General features: G+C 37.9%; 1 protein-coding gene across 1 annotated transcript in view; it reads right to left on the bottom strand.

Moving 5' to 3' along the window:
- Positions 1-10,171, bottom strand: part of LOC103351953 (uncharacterized) — an 80,376-nt gene extending 70,205 nt beyond the window's left edge. Inside the window, exons 1-3 of the mRNA XM_017350023.3 lie at positions 9,971-10,171; positions 7,881-7,986; positions 840-1,031 (exon numbers count right to left, since the gene is read on the bottom strand). Coding sequence (XP_017205512.1) covers positions 840-1,031; positions 7,881-7,986; positions 9,971-10,049 — 377 coding nt within the window. The 5' untranslated portion in view covers positions 10,050-10,171. The remainder of the gene's footprint in view (positions 1-839; positions 1,032-7,880; positions 7,987-9,970) is intronic.
- Positions 10,172-19,451: the final 9,280 nt, after the last annotated feature.

Genomic DNA, 19,451 nt, shown 5'->3' on the forward strand with positions numbered 1-19,451 from the left:
AAGAAATAAAAGAAATACAATAGAGATTTACAACTTTCAAAATACTGTTTTATCTCATTAGATTCTATTAGCATAAGATGAGAGTTAAGAGTTTAGAGTTTAGGTCTGATATCTAGACTGCCTGGATAGAGATTTAGCCCTATATTTAATCTCTTCGTGCTTCAATAATCTTATCAATATCTTACAGGGTTATTGTAAGGATTAAATGAGCTGATAGATATGAAACATCTATAATTCAACCTGACACACTTAATAAAACCCCAATAAATGATTGCTGCTTTCAGAATCATTCTTCTCATCTCTGTGAAGTGGGTACTGCTTATTATAACCATCTCTATTATGTATATAAGGAAATTATAGCACAGTGAAGTAAAGAAACTCTCAAAACAAAGTCACATTGCAGTCAAGTCTATTGGATTCCACTTTCCATTTCCCCAACATAGTTGCTGGGATTATATTAGAGGGTAAGTAAATGGCACTGGCAGAGTAGCACCCCACCTTCTCCCCACACACTATTAGGACAGTACGTGTGGTACACACAAATATTTCCTTGATCAGAAGGAAAGCACTGAAGCAGGACAATTATTGTCTGAAATATACTTAGCTTTTTATCTGGGAAAGGGGCTTTCCAGTTTTCAGTCTATCCAAATCCTGAGCAAAATATGGCTGGTTTGGCAGTGTTACCTTGACTTTTCAAATTTAATTACAATTTAGTGATGAATATGAAAGAGAACATACTAGCTAAATGCAAGATAAATTAGATTCATTATTTCTTGATTTGCTTGCTGATCTCACAAGAGATTTCCACCATTCTCAGTGGTATTTAGAAATTTTCTTACCGATGATCATCTATATTCTTCTTTGACTTCTTTTTACAGTAGTAGACAGTCTGAATTGTTACACCAACTATTAAAGCCAGCCCTATTCCAGGCAATACTGCCACTAAAATCAGATCCAGAGTATTCCAGAGTTGATCACATTTGGCCCCCATATACCAATAGTTTCCCAACTGACCTCTGAAATTTGGACATCTGCAGAAAGATAATAGAAAAAGAAATAAGTTCACAAATTAGGAAAACACAAATTGTCTCCCCTAAATGAATCAAACATATCATCGTACTCAACCATGAGGTTTCTCTTCAAGGCCTTCAAGAGATTTACACTGTCCCATTTTCCAATTGAGCCAAAACTTTAAAACCTACTAGTTTGCACACATTGAGTCAGCATGCAGAAGGCTGTCAGGATTTCTCAACCATTAGCTAATGAAGATGTGGCACTTAGAAATGAAAAGAGGCTCACCCAGAATGACTGTCTCAAGATTGTCCTTAAAATATCTGCATTGTACCTGAAATTCATACCTATACTCACTTTGACCACCTTAGTTCTATTGGTGCTATGAAAAGTGTTCAAAGAAGCCTAGGCCACTAATTCTGTAACTGGAGGATGGGCGTTCCCTCCCACTTGCTCCTACAATAATGAACACAGGTTAACACACCCATCTTGCCACTCTACAGCAAATGCCAGAAGAAACATGAGAAGGTGAGAAGAGAGTACTTGCCAGCAAGATCTGCCTGCCCCCATCTTTTCCATGACTACAGATTTTCCTCCTTTATTTTATACAAATAGATGACTCATATATGGACTTCTAGTGTTTCTGTAGAGCCGTGAGACTCTGCCAAATAACATGAATGTGATTCTCTTGTGCATAGACTGAAAACCAGTATGGCATATGCCCACAGAGAACCGTCTGTGGATTTGTGGAGAGGGAGAATGACTTCTCCCAATCCCCAATGCGAGTGACTAATGGCGAGGTTTGTTCATGTAGTGTCTTTAGAGATTGCTTCATTGTCTCCTGCAGAATTGCTTTAAGATAATCCAGTTGAACAGTAAATGTCAGATTCTAAGTTAACTCTTCCTGGTTTATGTTGTTCCAATATAAAAAGAAACACAGTCAGGGCTGACGTGGAGGGATTGATTAGATGATTACTGTAATATTTATATCCCTGATGGACAAAGGTTCTCTAAGAAAATGCATCTACCAGCTTCAAAGAGATAGTAATCTGCTCAGTAGGACTGTCTTTTAATAAGTAAACACTGTCATTCATTTAGGGAGGCCAAAGCCTATTTTTCAAATATATATTATCCATTCTCACAAATTTCTTCTTGGAAAAAGACTTTTATAAGAATATATTTCTTGTTTAGTCTAGAAATTAATCAAAAAGGAAATGCCCATTATATAATAATGTTTAATTCATTCAAGAACATTTATTGAATACCCACTATATACCAAGTATTATTCCAGCCATTTGCGAAACACCAGTGTCTAAAACAAATATCCTTGTCCTCAAGTAGCTTACAACAAATGAGATACTGATAGACAACAAAAATAAACATAATGAGTAAATTATCTAAAATGCTTATTTTTAGAAATTTTTAAATTTAGTTTATTTATTTGAAAGGCAGAGAGACAGAGAGAAATAGACAGAGCTCTCATCCACTGGTTCATTTCTCAAATGCCAACAATAGCTGGGGTTGGGCCAAGCTGAAGACAGGAGCCAGCTACATGAGTAGCAGAGACCCAGCTATTTTTGCTGAAACCAAAGGAAAAAAAAAAAAAGAAGGAAGGAAGGAAGGTTATTGAGGTAGGGAGAAAGGGAGGGAAGGAAGTATGATTATCTTCATAGAATTGTGCCTATGAAATACATGTAATCTGTTCTCTTTACATCAATAGAAAAACATTTAAAAGGAGAAAATATGTTGTAGGGAACAAAGGTTGAAGCTGGGACAAAATTAGAAAGCTTTCAGGATCTAGGGAAGGGATGATGGTAGCTTGAACCAGAATGATAGCAGGAGAGTAGAAATGATAAGTGACTGATTTCTGTTTATCTTTTATAAGGCAGAATCCACAGGATTTTCTGATGAACACAAAGTGGGTATGCAAGAGAAAAAAGACCTAAAGATGACTTGAGGTTTTTTGGTGAAAGCAAATGGAACAATAGAGATGCAGTGAAGATTGTAGGTAGAACACATTTATAGTGACTGTGGTCAGAACTCAGGTGTTCGGCCAGCACTGTGGCGCAGCAGGTTAACGCCCTGGCCTGAAGTTCCAGCATCCCATATGGGCACCGGTTCTAGTCCCTGCTGCTCCTCTTCCGATCCAGCTCTCTGCTATGGCCTGGTATAGCAGTAAAAGATGGCCCAAGTCCTTGGGCCTGCACCCACGTGGGAGACCCGGAAGAAGCTCCTGGCTTCGGATCGGCGCAGCTCCAGCCGTTGTGGCCATCTAGGGAGTGACCAGCGATGGAAGACCTACCTCTCTCTGTCTCTACCTCTCTGTAACTCTGTCTTTCAAATAAATAAAATAAATCTTTTTAAAAAAGAACTCAGGTGTTCAGTTTTATACTTGGTGGCTTTGAAATGGGTATTAGATATCCTAGTGGGGATGGTGAGGAAGCATCCACATCTCTAAGTTTGTAGGCATGAATTTTCCCAGATTGAAAAATAATCAGGGATGACTATATTTCCATTCAAATATAACAATGGCAACAACAAAGCCAGGCAGTGAGGCTGTTATCTGTCTTAATTCTTTTTCTGACATATTATTTCAATCACCCATAATTTCATAAAATGCTTGGAGTCTGAATCAAAAGGGAAGTTTTCTGTTCATTTTCCTATCTATGATCAAAATTCAATATCATTAAGAAGTGACCAATGGGAATAGTCTGAAGATGTCACATCACCTATGCAGCATCCCAGCTGAGAACACATAACCAGGATCTCATCACAAGGAGGCAAAAGACAAACAAGAAAACAATCATCAAACAAAGGGGGAGAAGCATCATATTATTTCTATGAGCACCAAAAGATTAGAACTACTTGGAGATGCATTTACACAAAATACATGCAAGATATGTTTAAAAAACTACAAAACACTGATGATGAGAGAAGAAAATAAATATATGAACTTGAATTGTGTTCATAGCATTAGCAGCAGACAAAAATCAATGATATTTAAAGCCAGGAGATTGGATAAATCACCAAGGGAGGAGGTATGAAGAGGATGAAGGACTAAGCCCTGGGACACCCTAACTTGGTGAGAAGAGAAAAAAAACTAACAGAAGAAATTGAGAAGTACAAAGAGAGGCAAATGGAAAAAAAAAAAAAAAACCTAGGAGAGAGGGAATGTTCTGAAAAAGTGAAAATTTGAGTAAAGAGTGGTCAGTTGTATTAAATACTCCCAATGAGATGAGTAAGAAAAAGAATCAACATAGGAGCTGGCGTCGTGGCACAGTAGGTTAATCCTCTGTCTGCAGTGCCGGCATCCCATTTGGAGGCCGGTTCTAGTTCTGGCTGCCCCCCTCTTCTGATCCAGCTCTCTGCTATGGTCTGCGAAAGCAGTAGAAGACAGCCCAAGTGCTTGGGCCCCTGCCCCTGCGTGGGAGAGAGGGGGGAAGTACCTGGCTCCTGGCTTCGGATAAGCTCAGTGAGTTAAGTTGCCCTCTGCAAGGCTGCCATCATATATAAGTACTGGTTCGAGTCCCAGTTGCTCCACTTCTGATCCAGTTCCCTACTAATGAGACCTAGAAGAAGCTCCTGGCTCCTGGCTTTGGTCTGACCCAACCCCAGCTGTTGTGGCTATTTGGAGAATGAACCAGCAGATGGAAGATTCTCTCTCTTCCTCCCTCCTTCCCTCCCTCCCTAATTTCACCTTTCAAATAAATAAATAAATCTTTAAAAAATTGTTATTGTCACCATGCTATACAATAGATCTTTAAGACTGATTTTTCTTATCCCTCCAATTGTAATTTTGTATAATTTGACCAACAACTCACCAAAGCAAATTCACATTTTTACTCTCACTGGCCAGTAGGTATGTGAGAAATGTGAACAATAATTGAAATTAGGTATATTAACTGTTCCAATTAAAAGTACATATTGAGTTTATATTCTTTTTCTTTTTCTTTCTTTTTTTTTTTTTTTTTGACAGGCAGAGTGGACAGTGAGAGAGACAGACAGAGAGAAAGGTCTTCCTTTGCCATTGGTTCACCCTCCAATGGCCGCCGCGGCCGGCTCACCGCGCTGATCTGATGGCAGGAGCCAGGTGCTTCGCCTGGTCTCCCATGCTGGTGCAGGGCCCAAGCACTTGGGCCATCCTCCACTGCACTCCCGGGCCACAGCAGAGAGCTGGCCTGGAAGAGGGGCAACCGGGACAGAATCCGGCACCCCGACCGGGACTAGAACCCGGTGTGCCTGCGCAGAGGATTAGCCTAGTGAGCCGCGGCGCCGGCTGAGTTTATATTCTTAATTTAGGCAATTTTATTAAGTTGTCTGTCTTTAAATATGCTAGTAGTTTCAATTTGGCTTTTTTTTTTCATTTTTTATTTGTACAGCAATGTGTGTGTGTGTGTGTGTGTGTGTATGAGAGAGAGAGAGAGAGAGAGAGAGAGAGAGAATGAAAATGAAAGAAATACCTGTATGTAGGCCTATGGTTGCTGGTGGTATGTATATCCTACAGCAATTTCAGCAATACTACTAAAATGTTTTAAGATCTTAAAAATAACAATTACTTCATTTAGTTTGATACATTCAATCCTGATTTTTCGCTTCTATCTCTGATTAGTAATGTTAAAATAAGTGACCCAAACTGTATGCCAAAATATACTTTGTAATAAAAATGATCCCTTGTCACCAGGTAGACATCCAAATAATATGACAAGCAAGGCACACCAGAACCATAACAATTATGCTCCACATTGAGGTCCACCAGTAAAATAAGTTGAAGAGGGTTGTCGGAATCAAACTGGTGAAGAAAAACTTCAAAATAGAGCTAATGTTAATATGTTGTGGCAATTAAACAACTGTAATGATATCAAAAAATGAGACAAAGAACTAAAATAAGGGTTAGGAAGACAGGTAAAGGTTAATTAGCTGTTGGCCAAAATGTTGATTGATGCCTCTAGAATTCCTCCAACTATAAGTCTAAAAATAGTATTGAAATTACCAAATGACTTACAGATGTTTCTTCATTGTTGTATTGCATTTACTTCTCACTTTTGGATGCAATTTTGCAACCTGGTTTCATCCCCACATAGACCTTATAACGTATTCTGAAGGTTACCACCAACACCACCTAAAAAGCTCAATCCAGTGATTTTTAAAATCACTTTTCTTCCTTTTCAATATTCTAGCATCTTGCACTGTTGAGCAACCACACCCAATGATCCATTCATTCAATAAACCCTTACAGAACACATTCTATTTGTCAGGCATTGTGCTATCTGCTAGAGATAAATAGAATAAATTATTATTTTGTGGCACTCTTAAAGAGAAAACATATTTCCTGTCGCTCCCCCTCTTCGTGGAGGAGCAACACAGGACCCTGCCTAGGCTTCATATCCGAGTCACGGCACCATTATGTCGCTCCCCCTCTTCGTGGAGGAACGACACAGGACCCTGCACTGTTCTTTCGTCTGCTCGGCCCTCCCCGGGTTTGCTGCTGGTTCTTCCCGGGTTGGCTACTATCCCTTCCACCTCCGTGGAAGGGCAGTTCCCCCTGGCCACATTCCCCACTTCCGCAGGGGAGCGGCACACCGCCGGCCGGCTTTCTCGGGGGCTGCACAGGTGTTCCTTCAGCTAGATGTTCCCCTTAGATGTTCCTGGTGCATGCCGTCTCTCTCCTCCTTTATAGTCCTCCTCCGCCCATCCCAACTCGGCTGCCCACACGCCGAGTACGCTGCTCTCCTCCAATCAGGAGCAAGTCCTACAGTTTATTAGTTGAACTGGAGGCAGCTGTGTGGAAGCTGTTTACTTCTCTCCCAGCGCCATATTGTGGGAGAGCAGATGCATAGAATAAGTCTTAATTCCAGTAACTCAGTCCAGTCCGGATTGCTCCCCACAATTTCCTACATTCAAAGAAATTGCAGTGAGGCAGTTTAAAAGCTATGTCAGCCATATGGTTAAACTTGTTCTTGAAGTTCAATAGGAATTTGTCTAAGGAAGCAGAGCTATGTTGAGAGGTAGCAAAGGACAAGGAAGAGTAATATGGAGAAGTTGTAGTATACGCAAACATTCTGTGGTGATAGAGAAAATAGGAAGGAAAATTGTCCAGAGAGTGGTATGCCAACTATTTGCATTTCTCCAAATAAAAAATTCCTTCAAACTTCAGTGCCTTTTCCTGTACTGGTCCTTTTGCCTACACCTAATTATGCTATTATCAGTTTTCAAAATGCAGGTGGAGTAACTTGTACTTTGGAAAATCTTTGTTTATTGTGCTCCTCACTTAGCCTCGCTCTCATACATGCACTCTTTTCTTATTTTTATAGCATGTTTTTTCCCTAAGACTTTCTCTCATTTTTAATCTACCCACCCTCGTAAAAAAAAGGAAAATATGCCTGATTTTTAAAGGAAATTATCTGACTCAAAGAACATATACTGATAAAAGATAAACTTGCAAATAAAGAATGGGAGTCACAGTGCATCTAAAATGAACTATTTATTTACACACATACATAACATGTCTGGATTATGGCTATCATATAAATTAAGGCATACCTGAAACTCTTCTTCTTTAGGACAATAAAACAGTTTACTTATGAATATAAGTAACTTGTTTTTAAAAATTTATCTGATGAAAGCTAATCTTATAAAGTTAAGATAAATAATCTAAATTTTTAAATTTTAGCATATTGTTTTTAAAACAGTAAATTAAAACATTTTAATAACAACATGACTGTGCCATGTATATAGAAACTATTTCTGATCAAACTATTATTTTAAGTCAAGTATTGCATCATCAGATATAGAAAAAAATAGAAAAAAATAAATTATTACTTATAACATATTGTGTTTACCTTGCTTTTACAGCATATATAATCACTTACTTGCAATAAGGCTTTCCATCTTTGCATGCACAAGCAATATTCTCTGGACAGAAATCTGTTATAATCCCTGGACAATCATCAAAGTCAGTCACAGATGTACAGTTGGCTGTAAAGAACAAAATTCAAAATCCCTCAACAACATGGGACAAATGTTTCAAACTTGCATAATACACATGTGAGAAATTCTGCATGTTAGAAAAACTATTTTATTTTATTCTTAAAAATTATTTTTATTATTTTTATTTTTAATTAGTTTTTAACAGAGTCCGTATAGTTCGCGGATACAATCCTAATAATATCAAATATTAGGGGGAGTTCAGTGTGCTTTATTTATTGTAACAAATATATCATACTAATATAAGATGTTAATAATAGGGGAGCTCTTTGTTCTACTTCATGATTTCTGTTTTAAAAATTTAAAACTTTGGAAATAAAAAGTCAAAAAATAAGCTTAAAAATACCAAAATTAAAATAACTTTCTGGTACTTTGGGAGTGTTCAAATATATTATCAAGCTCTAGGCTTCCAAATGCAAGATGAACATCAAACCATGTTTTTGTGCCCATGATTTTGTACCTGATGATTTTCACAGCATGGATTTGAAAAGTCAATACACGGCGTGATAGCTCAAAGGATATCTAATATTTAAGCAAAGTTCTTTGAGACTAAATTTGGGTATCATGTTTTGGCTAAAGAGAAAACAATGACCCAAAGATAGAGTCAACATACATACTGGTTTGCCAGGAGAGTTTTCGTTTATCCCTGTTATCCCAGAATAATTATTAATAGACCCTTCATTGCCAATGCACCCTTATTTAGACAGACAGATTAAACAGGCATCCTACTAATTAGCCACTGCAGGTAGCAAGAACCACTGCTCCAAATCTTAATTCTTTTTGCCTCAAGGCTACTGTGGAGAGTCTCTGTCAAGGTGGATCCCATACTCGATCTGAACTGAGGAAAAGTTTTCTGAAGTCTGAAAATCAGTGAGTAGGACAGTTTCTTATGAGTCACGGGACCTATAAACATGCACAGAAAGTATAATTCCAAGAAAGACAAAATTATTTTGACCTTCCACCAGCCTGAACACAAAGAAGCGATTCCATAGAGTGGGATTTCACATTGTCTGAATCCTAGGCCTCTGAGTCTCTGTTTTGGGTTGTTGGTGGCAGGCAAGAAGGGAAATGTCTCTGATAAGATCAGAACTATAAAATCTAAAAGGAAGCCTCTTGCCTTTTGTAGAGCTTATTTTTTCCTAATGTAAAAATGTGACATACTGATTTTGCTACATGCGTAATTGCTAAAAGGGATGAGAGGGCCACATCAGAAAACATAATCGAGTTTTTAAAGGAAAACACAGTATAGTAGTTTAAATGGTTCACTCTCAATTGGAATACGGAAGCAGCTTCAGCTGACCGGAATGTTCCACTAAGCATCTGACTACCCAAAGTTAACAAAAATGTCTCACCAGAATTAGTGGGTCACAGAGTGCTGCTCAGAGAAATTCAAGTCACATCTGTTTTCAACAGGCAATGTTTGGAAAAAGAACTGCACTTCTTGGCTTGGAAAAGATTTTAGGCCCTATTTTATAGAGTCATGATTATATCATATATTTCTTTAACTATCTCTTTCCTTTTACAGAGATTCAGATGGTTTTCATTATGTCAAGTGATGTCATGTTTGTACTGAACACACTGTAGGTTGAAATTTTTCTGAAAAATAAAGTACAATCTATATATTCTGAGAAAGAAAGTGTTAAATGTAAGTGGCTAAAGCAACCACTAATACCAATACAAATAAAAATTTTAAATGCCAGCCCACAGATTTTTTTCATATTTCCTGCTTGTTACAGAGATCAGAGACAAATATAAGCTTCAAAAGGAAGAAAAGTATATATTTCTAAAAGTAAACACCTTAAAAATCAGATTCATTCAAGTTTGTGAATTTTTAGCGATATAAACTTTACTTGGAATATTGTGTAGTTCCTTAGCTTTAGACACTGCCACAGCATTAATCCCCTCTCTAATTAAAATCTAATGAATTCTTTATATACTTAACCTATAGAAGTAAAGTAATTAGAATTTTTCTTACGTTGTGCACAATGTACAGTCAGAAAACAGCAGGAGATGAACAGAATCCGAGTCAGTTTAATCATGCAATCCACCATCATGAGATGAAGAAAGAAATCTAAGCCGTTCTGATAACTTCACTAAAAGACTACTGTAATTGACAGACAGTCAGCCGAGATGGTGGGTAGCTTATATAGGAAATAAGTGAGCATGGATTTTGGACTTTTTCCTCCAGCCTCTAAATTACTAATTAACTGTTCAGTTGTACACATGTTCATTCCCCTTATCTATACTAACTATATAGAGAACATACATGACTTATCTATGAGCTAAATATGGCTTGAGTTTAGTCACAGCTATGGGTTACTTCCAAGAACTATTTGTTAATCTTTGTACTAAGTTTCATAACTTTTTATTATTTGACAACAAAAAGCCATTGCTTATAGAAGTGAAATTGATACTTTGAGATGCAATGACTTTGAACAACCCTTGTCTTAACTGTTGGGGAACAGTTCTTTTTTCCATCCTATTTATTGAACTCTTTACTTGTTAGAGTTAGTTTTATGTATATAAAGTTAATTTAAAATAGATCTTAGTAAAAAATAAGAATGAGAATGGGAAAGGGAGGAGGAAGAAGGGTGGGAGTGCGGGAGGGAGGGTAGGTACAGTGGGAAGACTCACTATGTTCCTTAAGTTGTATTTATGAATGAATGAAGTTTGTAGTCCTCAAATAAAAAGTTTCTGGAGAAAAACATATTACTATGAATGCACTTTTCAAATTTTCAAAATCAGACATTTCTGTTCTTACAGCCACTAGGAACACTAAGCAATAATATCAGGATACCTTGGGTATCATTGGCAAGGAATGAGATGAAGAAAAGACAAGAAAAAAATTGAAGTGTAGGAGGATAAAATGAGAAACAGAAGTAGAAGAGTTACCAGAAAGAGAAAATGAAGAGAAGACCAAATGTGTCAGGCAGAGCAACAAAGATGTAATTCACTTGGTACACGAGGTTTTTATTAGGATTCTCTCTCTTTCTTGCTTTCTCACTCTCCCCACCACACTCCCTTCCTCTCCCTATTTTTCTCTCTCACTCTCCCCACTCACATGCATATTACAATGATCATATCTGTCACAAAGTTTCCATCTAGGTCTAATGACAAGTTACCATTAAATCTGTACTCTCTGTGTATCTCAAAATCCACTATTGCCCCCACTTGCTGGCAAATATATTTTATGTGTTATTTCCTGCTTGGAATTTATCCGTTATTGTACTTTATTCTCCACTCCTCCTTTCTAGTCACCAATAAAGTGGCAGTTTCATGAAACTTCCAGACTGAACTACATATCACCTGTTAATACAGATAATTTTTAATCTATCTGGCTCACACTGACCCAGTAAGATCTATTTATTATGAACAATTCTACTTAATCTTTTAAATATGAGATCCTTGTTTTATAATAACAAGGCAGTAAAATTTGTACTTAATTGTATTCACATAATGTTATGAGAATTCACATGCCCATTTTTGAAACAAATGGTTTTATTTGTTCTTATTATAGTGACAGCCAAGGTCTTATTTGAATATTTGCTAAGAAATAAGATACAAAGGGTTACAAAGAACAGATAGAATCTAACTCTCTGCCTAATCTCTACAAAAATTCCATTTACAAAATTTGGCTTTTGAGATGAATCTAAGTTTTTCTGGGTTCAGGATGTATAGATTACTGTTGTCCCTAAAGTGCTGTTTACATATTCCGGTGTCAGATAATTTAGAACCTCTGAAAGCAGCCATCTTAGAGCTGTGTCAGAAATATCCTTGCTTCTATTAAATCAACATATATTTTCTGAAACTTCCAACAATATGAGGCAAATTCACTTTAACCACTTGGAAATTACTGCCATATGATGAGACTTCAGACCTTGTAGCACTAGAACTATCAAACAGACAAGTTGTGAGAGGAGAAAATCCTCAGTTCGTATACCTGATTTACTATAGGTATAGTTAATATCTCTCTTCTTCACCTTTTCTTTTCTATTAAAGTTAGCTATAAATCAAAGTTCGCTATTAATTCCCAATGTGAAACTCACAATGGTGGTTGAGTATCTAACAGCAAATCATCCCCTCATCAGCCCAACAAACACCTTTCTTCTGTCCGGCAGTTATCCGACATGCCAGTTATTGCTCTCTCAGCTTTCACTACATAAGCTAGGAGGGGCCCGGGAGGCAGGATCCTAATCAGCAAGACAAAGTCTGCTGGGTTTCTCAGAAAGTTTTCTTCCCAGAGAAAAAGTAAAGGATTGCCTTCCTTTGCAGCATCCTTTCTTCCTGTTTTGCATGCAGCTGTATCAGAACGTGCTGCTTTGAATGATTGCTGTTGTGTTACAACCATGGGTAGAGACATCCTGACACATTGAAGGTTGCATAGTGGAAGATGAGGGGAAAATAGATTCTTAAAGGCTTTAGGGAAAGAAAGAATCCAGACTGGACTTGCTAAACCTCAGACTTCTTGTTCTGTGTGATTTACTGATAAACTTCTATTATTTAAATTACATATAGTTGGGTGTTACTTGCAGCCAAGTGATGTAGTCTGATATACATTTTCTTTAATTTTTTATTTATTTATTTTTTGACAGGCAGAGTTAGACAGTGAGAGAGAGAGAGACAGAGAGAAAGGTCTTCCTTTTTCCGTTGGTTCACCCCCCAAGTGGCCACTATAGCTGGCATGTTGCGGCTGGCACACTGCGCCGATCCGAAGCCAGGAGCCAGGTGCCTCCTCCTGGTCTTCCATACGGGTGCAGGGCGCAAGGACCTGGGCCATCCTCCATTGCACTCCAGGGCCACAGCAGAGAGCTGGACTGGAAGAGGAGCAACCGGGACAGAATCTGGCACCCCAACCGGGACTAGAACCCGGTGTGTGGGCGCCGCAGGCGGAGGATTAGCCCAGTGAGCCGCAGCGCTGGCCAGTCTGATATACTTTTTAATGAAAAGGGACAATAATATAAGGAGATTTCAAAAAGTTAGTGGAAATTAGTTAAAACACAAGTTTATGTTGCACTAGAATTTTGAAATCCATGCACACAGTGTCTTCAAAGGATTCATGGAGGGGCCAGCGCTATGGTGCAGTGGGTAAATCCATCCCATATGGGCACTGTTTGGAGTCCCGGCTTTTGATCCAGCTCTCTGCTATGGCATGGGAAAGCAGCATAAGATGACGATGGCCCAAGTGCTTGGTCCCCCGCATCCACGTGGGAGACCCGGAAGAAGCTCCTGGCTCCTGGTTTTGGAAGGGCACAGTTCTGGCCATTGTAGCCAATTGGGGAGTGAACCAGCGGATGGAAGACCTCTCTGTCTCTCTCTGCCTCTCCTTTTATCTCTGTGTAACTCTGACTTTCAAATAAACAAATAAATCTTTAAATTTTAAGAATTTCATTTCATATGATGAGGGCCCCCAAGCACTTGGCCATTTTCTGCTACTTTCTCAGGCCATTAGCAGGGAGCTAGATCAAAAGTGGAGCAGCCGGCACTCTAACTGGCACCCATATGGGATGCCTTGGCTTAATCCATTAGGTCACAGTGCAGGCCCCAAAACCTCAAAGTCTTATGCTAATAGTTGATGGATTAATGCTAATGGTTGATGGATCAGGATGGAAGTCTTTAGGTCAATCAAGGCTTGCCTTCGGAAGGTAGTTCTCACAAGAGGGTTTGGTTATTTAAACTGTTCCAGTGTCTCTCTGTGCCTCCAGGTTGACCACATCATTGTTCCTTCACACTCATTCTGCTATTGACAGCCTCCATCAGATGCCAGACTAACAGGGTCACCTAATCTCAAACAGTGAAACTCCGAAATTTAAGTCAAGTAAGGTTTTTCCTTCCCCAAAAATCTACTCTCAGGTATTTTAGTTAAAATAGTAAAAAGTTGGCTAAGATACAAGAGATGCCAAAAGACAAGAAGAAATGGAGTTTGAAGAGATAAACCAAACATCAGAACCAGACTAAGGTATGGCAGAGATTTTGGAATTATCATATCAGGAATTTTAAATAATCATGATATCTTGAAACTTCTAATGACAAAAATGGACAACATGTATAAATGTTGAGTAATGTTAGCAGAGAAACGAAAACCCTAAAAAAAGAACCAAAATGATATGCTAGAAATAAAAAAAAAACTCTACCCGAAATTAATATTGCCTTTAATGAGGTTATTAACAGGCTGGATATGCCTGATATAATCTGGAGAATATGTCAATAGAAACTTTTAAAACTGAAATTCAAAAGGAAAAAATAATGGAAAAAATGGAATAGAATACCCCAAAACAGTAGGACAAATACAAAAGCAGTGGCATGCATAATAGGAATACCAAAAGTAGACTACAGAGTGAAAGGAATATAAGAAATATTGATATACTAATAGCTTAAAATTGTCAAAAATTAATGGCAGACATGAAACCACAGATCCATCTTAATAAATCCCATACTTCCATCTGTGTTCTCTAGCGCATCCTTTTCTGATTCCTATGGTCCTCATTCCATCTATCACGTGCTCTCTTGAGTCTTCATCCTCTTTTTTATTGGTGTTATCCCATCAGTTTTTAAGCATGTTCGAGTTCTTTCAGTGAGAGACAGTTAGAAAAAAACTCCCCAATAAGCTCACTGCCTCTTCAGTTATCATTATTCCTCTCTTCATAGCATAGTGATTTGAATAAATAATATTCACTCATCGCCATTACTCACTTTTGCTAAAAATAAATGTTACAATGAAAATCATATCCTCCACTGCACTCCCTGGCCACAGCAGAGAGCTGGCCTGGAAGAGGGGCAACCGGGACAGAATCTGGTGCCCCGACCAGGACTAGAACCCGGTGTACCAGCGCCGCAAGGCGGAGGATTAGCCTGGTGAGCCGCAGCGCCTTGTCTAAAAATTATCAGAGTCAGTGAACTCAGGGGGCTTCCATAGCCTTGGCAGCTCATGACAAGAGCCTAGGTTGATTACTGATGCCATAAACAAGAGTGTCAATTTGTTAAGTCAACAACAGGAGTCACTGTGCACTTACTCCTCATGTAGGATCTTTGTCCTTAGTGTGCTGTACATTGAGATTTAATGCTATAACTAGTACTCAAACAGTATTTTTCACTCTATGTTTCTGTGTGGGAGCAAACTGTTGAAATCTTTACTTAATGTATGCTAAACTGATCTTCTGTATATAAAGAGAATCGAAAATGAATCTTGATGTGAATGGAAGGGGAGAGGGAGTGGGAAAGGGGAGGGTTGCGGGTTGGAGGGACGTTATGGGGGGGGAAGCCATAGTAATCCATATTCTGTACTTTGGAAATTTATATTCATTACATAAAAGTTTAAAAAAAAAAAAACTTCTACTACCTGGGATACACTCCACGCTCTTTTACCATGAATAACTCCTACTTATTTAAAACTCAGATCATCCTATAACGTTCCCCAGGAAGTTATACTTGATCCTTTGGTTCGAGAAAGAATTTTTTTCCCATCTGCTCCTTTCATACCTTCTGCATATCTTTAGCACAACACTTACATTGACTTGTATTATCTCAATACATAGCACTGTTTCCAACAATATTGAAATCTCTGAAAAGAGACTTAGCTATATATCTTTGCATCCACAGTACTTGGCATAACATCTACCTGGCATATAGACTACCAATTTTTTTTTAATAAGTGCTTAACTGAATGAATGCTTTCCCCTTCCTTTAATTTAATCTCCAAATTTCCTACATTCTGCTCCATCCATGACTTTGAACATTTCTCTTTTGGTTTAATGTGTCTTGACGTTTTCCATTGACACACATGTAAACACTCACACACACACACACATATATATATATTTCTATAGTATATATTATTTTTACATGTTTTTGGTTATTAATGATGGAATGAAACACTCAATTAGGATTCACATATTTTGAAGTTTTAACTCTGAGCCCAGGAGAAATATTCTACTTCTTGGTACAAAATTATTTATTTATTTCAAGAGTTACCAAAATACATATTTTTTCAGTTTATTTGTAGAGAGTAATTTATCTTTTTCTGTGTACAATAATGCACAGTGGGGCCAGTGCTGTGGCATAGCATGTAAAGCTGCCGCCTGCAGTGCCAGCATCCCATATGGACGCCGGTTTGAGTCCTGGATGATCCACTTCTGATCCAGCTCTCTGCTATGGCCTGGGAAATCAGTAGAAGATAGCCCAAGTCCTTGGGCCCCTGCACCCACGTAGGAAACCCAGAAGAAGCTCCTGGCTTCTGGCTTTGGATCGGCGCAGCTCTGCCCATGTGGCCAATTGGGGAGTGAACCAGAGGATGGAAGACCTCTCTCTCTCTCTCTCTCTCTTTCTCTCTCTGCCTCTCCTCTCTCTGTGCAACTCTGAATTTAAAATAAATAAACAAACCTTTTTAAAAAAGATAATGCACATGTAGCATTTGATATATCATCATTTATAATTATAGAAAACAGAAGAAACTAAAATAATTTATTTATGTAAAAGATTTATGTAACAAGTGGCAACACAAGGCAATGATACACAATAATTCACTTCAAGGCCTGGTAATCATGTGGGTTGAAAATTTTCACTAGCAATACAGATATTTTTACATCACATTTTCTGTTATTTGCCAACAGGATATGGAGGAAATTAAGACCATTTGGTGACAAAATGTTAAAACTGTAAGGTAATTTATTTTACAAAAGGAGAGAATAAGAATCATGGATGCAAATGTCTTCATATTCTAAGATCACACAACTTGGATTAAGATCAGATCTAAAATCTAAATTAACATTCCCTGGATCTCAGACTTTATATTATGAATAATAATGCAAGCTTTTGTTATGGGAGTACTTCAAAAAGTTCATGGAAATGGAATTAAATGATAAATTCATTTTGATGCAATTCTAAAAAATATCCATATAAAAACTAAAAGAAATAATGGGAAAGGAATGAGGAGGGAGGGTGGCAGCATGGGTGGGAGGGAGGGTAGAGAGGGAAGCATCACTTTGCTCCTAAATCTGTATATATGACATACATGAACCAACTCAATAAATAAATTTTTAAAAATCCAGGCAGTTTTTTACATTATATGCATTTTCACAAACTTTCTGAAGTACCTCCATGTAGTGCTTTAAAGTTTAAAAAGTACCTTCAATATTTCCCCATCATTGTCCCTCATTTCCCTCCCTAGCCTCTGGTAACCACCATCACATTTTTAACTTCTATGCGATCACAATCTTTTTTACAATACATATGAGTGAGAAATTGTGATACTTACCCTTCTGTTTTTGGTTTATTTAGCTCAATATTATGACCTCCAGTTCCATCCAGGTTGCTGCAAATGACATGACTTCATCCATTTTATGGCTGAGTAGTATTTTATTGTGTATATGTACCACATTTCCTTTATCCATTCGTGACTGAATGAAAAGTTAGATTGTTTCCATTTCTTGGTTACTGTGAATACTGCTGGAATGAACATGGGAGTGTAGATGTCTCTTCGACAGACTGATTAATGGGTACTAAGTTATACCTAGACAGGACTAAGAAATTCTTGGATTCTGTTGCACAGTAGGGTGACTATAATGTTAATGCACTATATATTTCACTACAAAAACTAGAAAATGGGATTTTGTGTGTTTACACCATAATGAAATGATAAATATTTGAGGAGATAGATATAGATAGTATACGCTGATTGGACATTACACAATATATACATGAATCAAAACACCACATAGTACTCTACAAGTTTGTACAAGTTTTATGTGTATTACTTTTTTAAAAAATAAAAAGCTTTTAACTATTTTCAGAAGCAGTATCTTTTTTGATCCTCAAAACTATATTTAGGATAAAGGCAAATATAATCCCCAGAGTAAAGATGAGAAAACAAGAGTCAGGTGAGGTGGCAAGGGGACAGCAGGGAGATTAAGTAATGTCCTGAAGTCATATACATAGTAAAGTAGCAGATATGGGACTAAGACCCAAGTCTTTCATCTCTAAATTATACAATAAATCACAACATATTACCTAGGAATATGAATCACTGAGCTTAGTAACAAAAATTTAACTTATTTATTTTTAGCCTCTCCTTTTTGCAAAATAATTAATTAAATAGTATGTGGGGCAGGTGTTGTGGTGTAGTGGTTAAAGCCGCAGCCTGAGATGCTGGCATCTCTTATGGATGCCAGTTCGGGTCCCAGCTGCTCCACTTCCATCTAGTCCAGCTCTCCTTTTATGGCCTGGGAAAGCAGCAGAAGATGGCCCAAGTGCTTGGGCCCCTGTACCCACATGGGAGACCTAGAAGAAGCTCCTGGCTCTGGCCTAACCCAGCACTGGCTGTTGTAGCCATTTAGGGACTGAACCAGCAGATGGAATATCGCTCTCTCTTTGTCTTTCCCTCTCTCTCTGTAATACTTACTTTCAAATAAAGAAATAAATACTTAAAAAACAGCATGTGATGGCAACTTTAAGGAGTTGAGGGAATACATTAAAATAATCCCTGAATCAGTTGTCCAATGTTTCACAGTAACTTTGAACTTTGATTCATGAGTCATTTTAAATTCAGTGATAAGTTTCTTATGATGGTTTATGCCAGCTTCATTAAAACAAGAAGATGAAAGTAGTGATGAAAATAATAAAGACCATGATTGGATATTTCAACCCCTTGAGCTTTTAGGTACCTGGTCCTGTGCTAGGGGTTCTGAAGTTAGATAACAGATGATAGCAGCTCCTTTAGAATTTTACATTGTCATCAAACTGCCCTAATTTATAGGCATGAAAGAATTACATAGAAACCAAGTACTAAAGGAGTGTAGTGTATAATTCACAGGAAGGAAGATCAGTAAGGTCAGAGCAGCTGTAAGGGTCTCTCATATACTGAGAGTAGCAGTACAAAGTAGTAATTATAAGCATAGACTCTGGCACTAGATTAACCAAATTTATTTATGTATTTTTTTAAGTTTTTATCTGTTTGAGAGAGAGAAACAGAGAAAGAGAGCTCCTGTCCACTGGTTCACTCCCTAAATGCCCAATAATACCGGAGTTGGAGTTGGGTAGAGGTCCAAAGCCAGGAGCCAGGAAGCCTCTCTAGGTCTCCCACATGGATGGTAGGATCCCAATTACTCGAGTCATCACTGCTGCTTCCCATGGCATTAGCAGGAAGCAGGAGTCAAGAGCCATATCTGAGTATAAAACCTTGGTTCTCCCATATGCAACACAAACATCTTCACTGGTGTCTTAACCACTGGTCAAAGCCCTGCCTCCTATCTAAATTTAAATCCTAAATTTAAGTAACTTTGCGACCCTGGGCAAGTTATTTTAACCTCTCCTTTGTCTCCAGGTCCTCACCTGTAAAATGAGGGAAACATTACCCATATCATAGGATTATTAATGTGATTAAATGAACTAATATGTTTATGATCTTTAGAACAATTACAGGAACCTAACAATTTATATGGGAATAAAGCATAAATAAAATAATT

This window comes from Oryctolagus cuniculus, chromosome X (assembly GCF_964237555.1).
Source record: "Oryctolagus cuniculus chromosome X, mOryCun1.1, whole genome shotgun sequence".
Lineage (NCBI taxonomy): Eukaryota > Metazoa > Chordata > Mammalia > Lagomorpha > Leporidae > Oryctolagus > Oryctolagus cuniculus.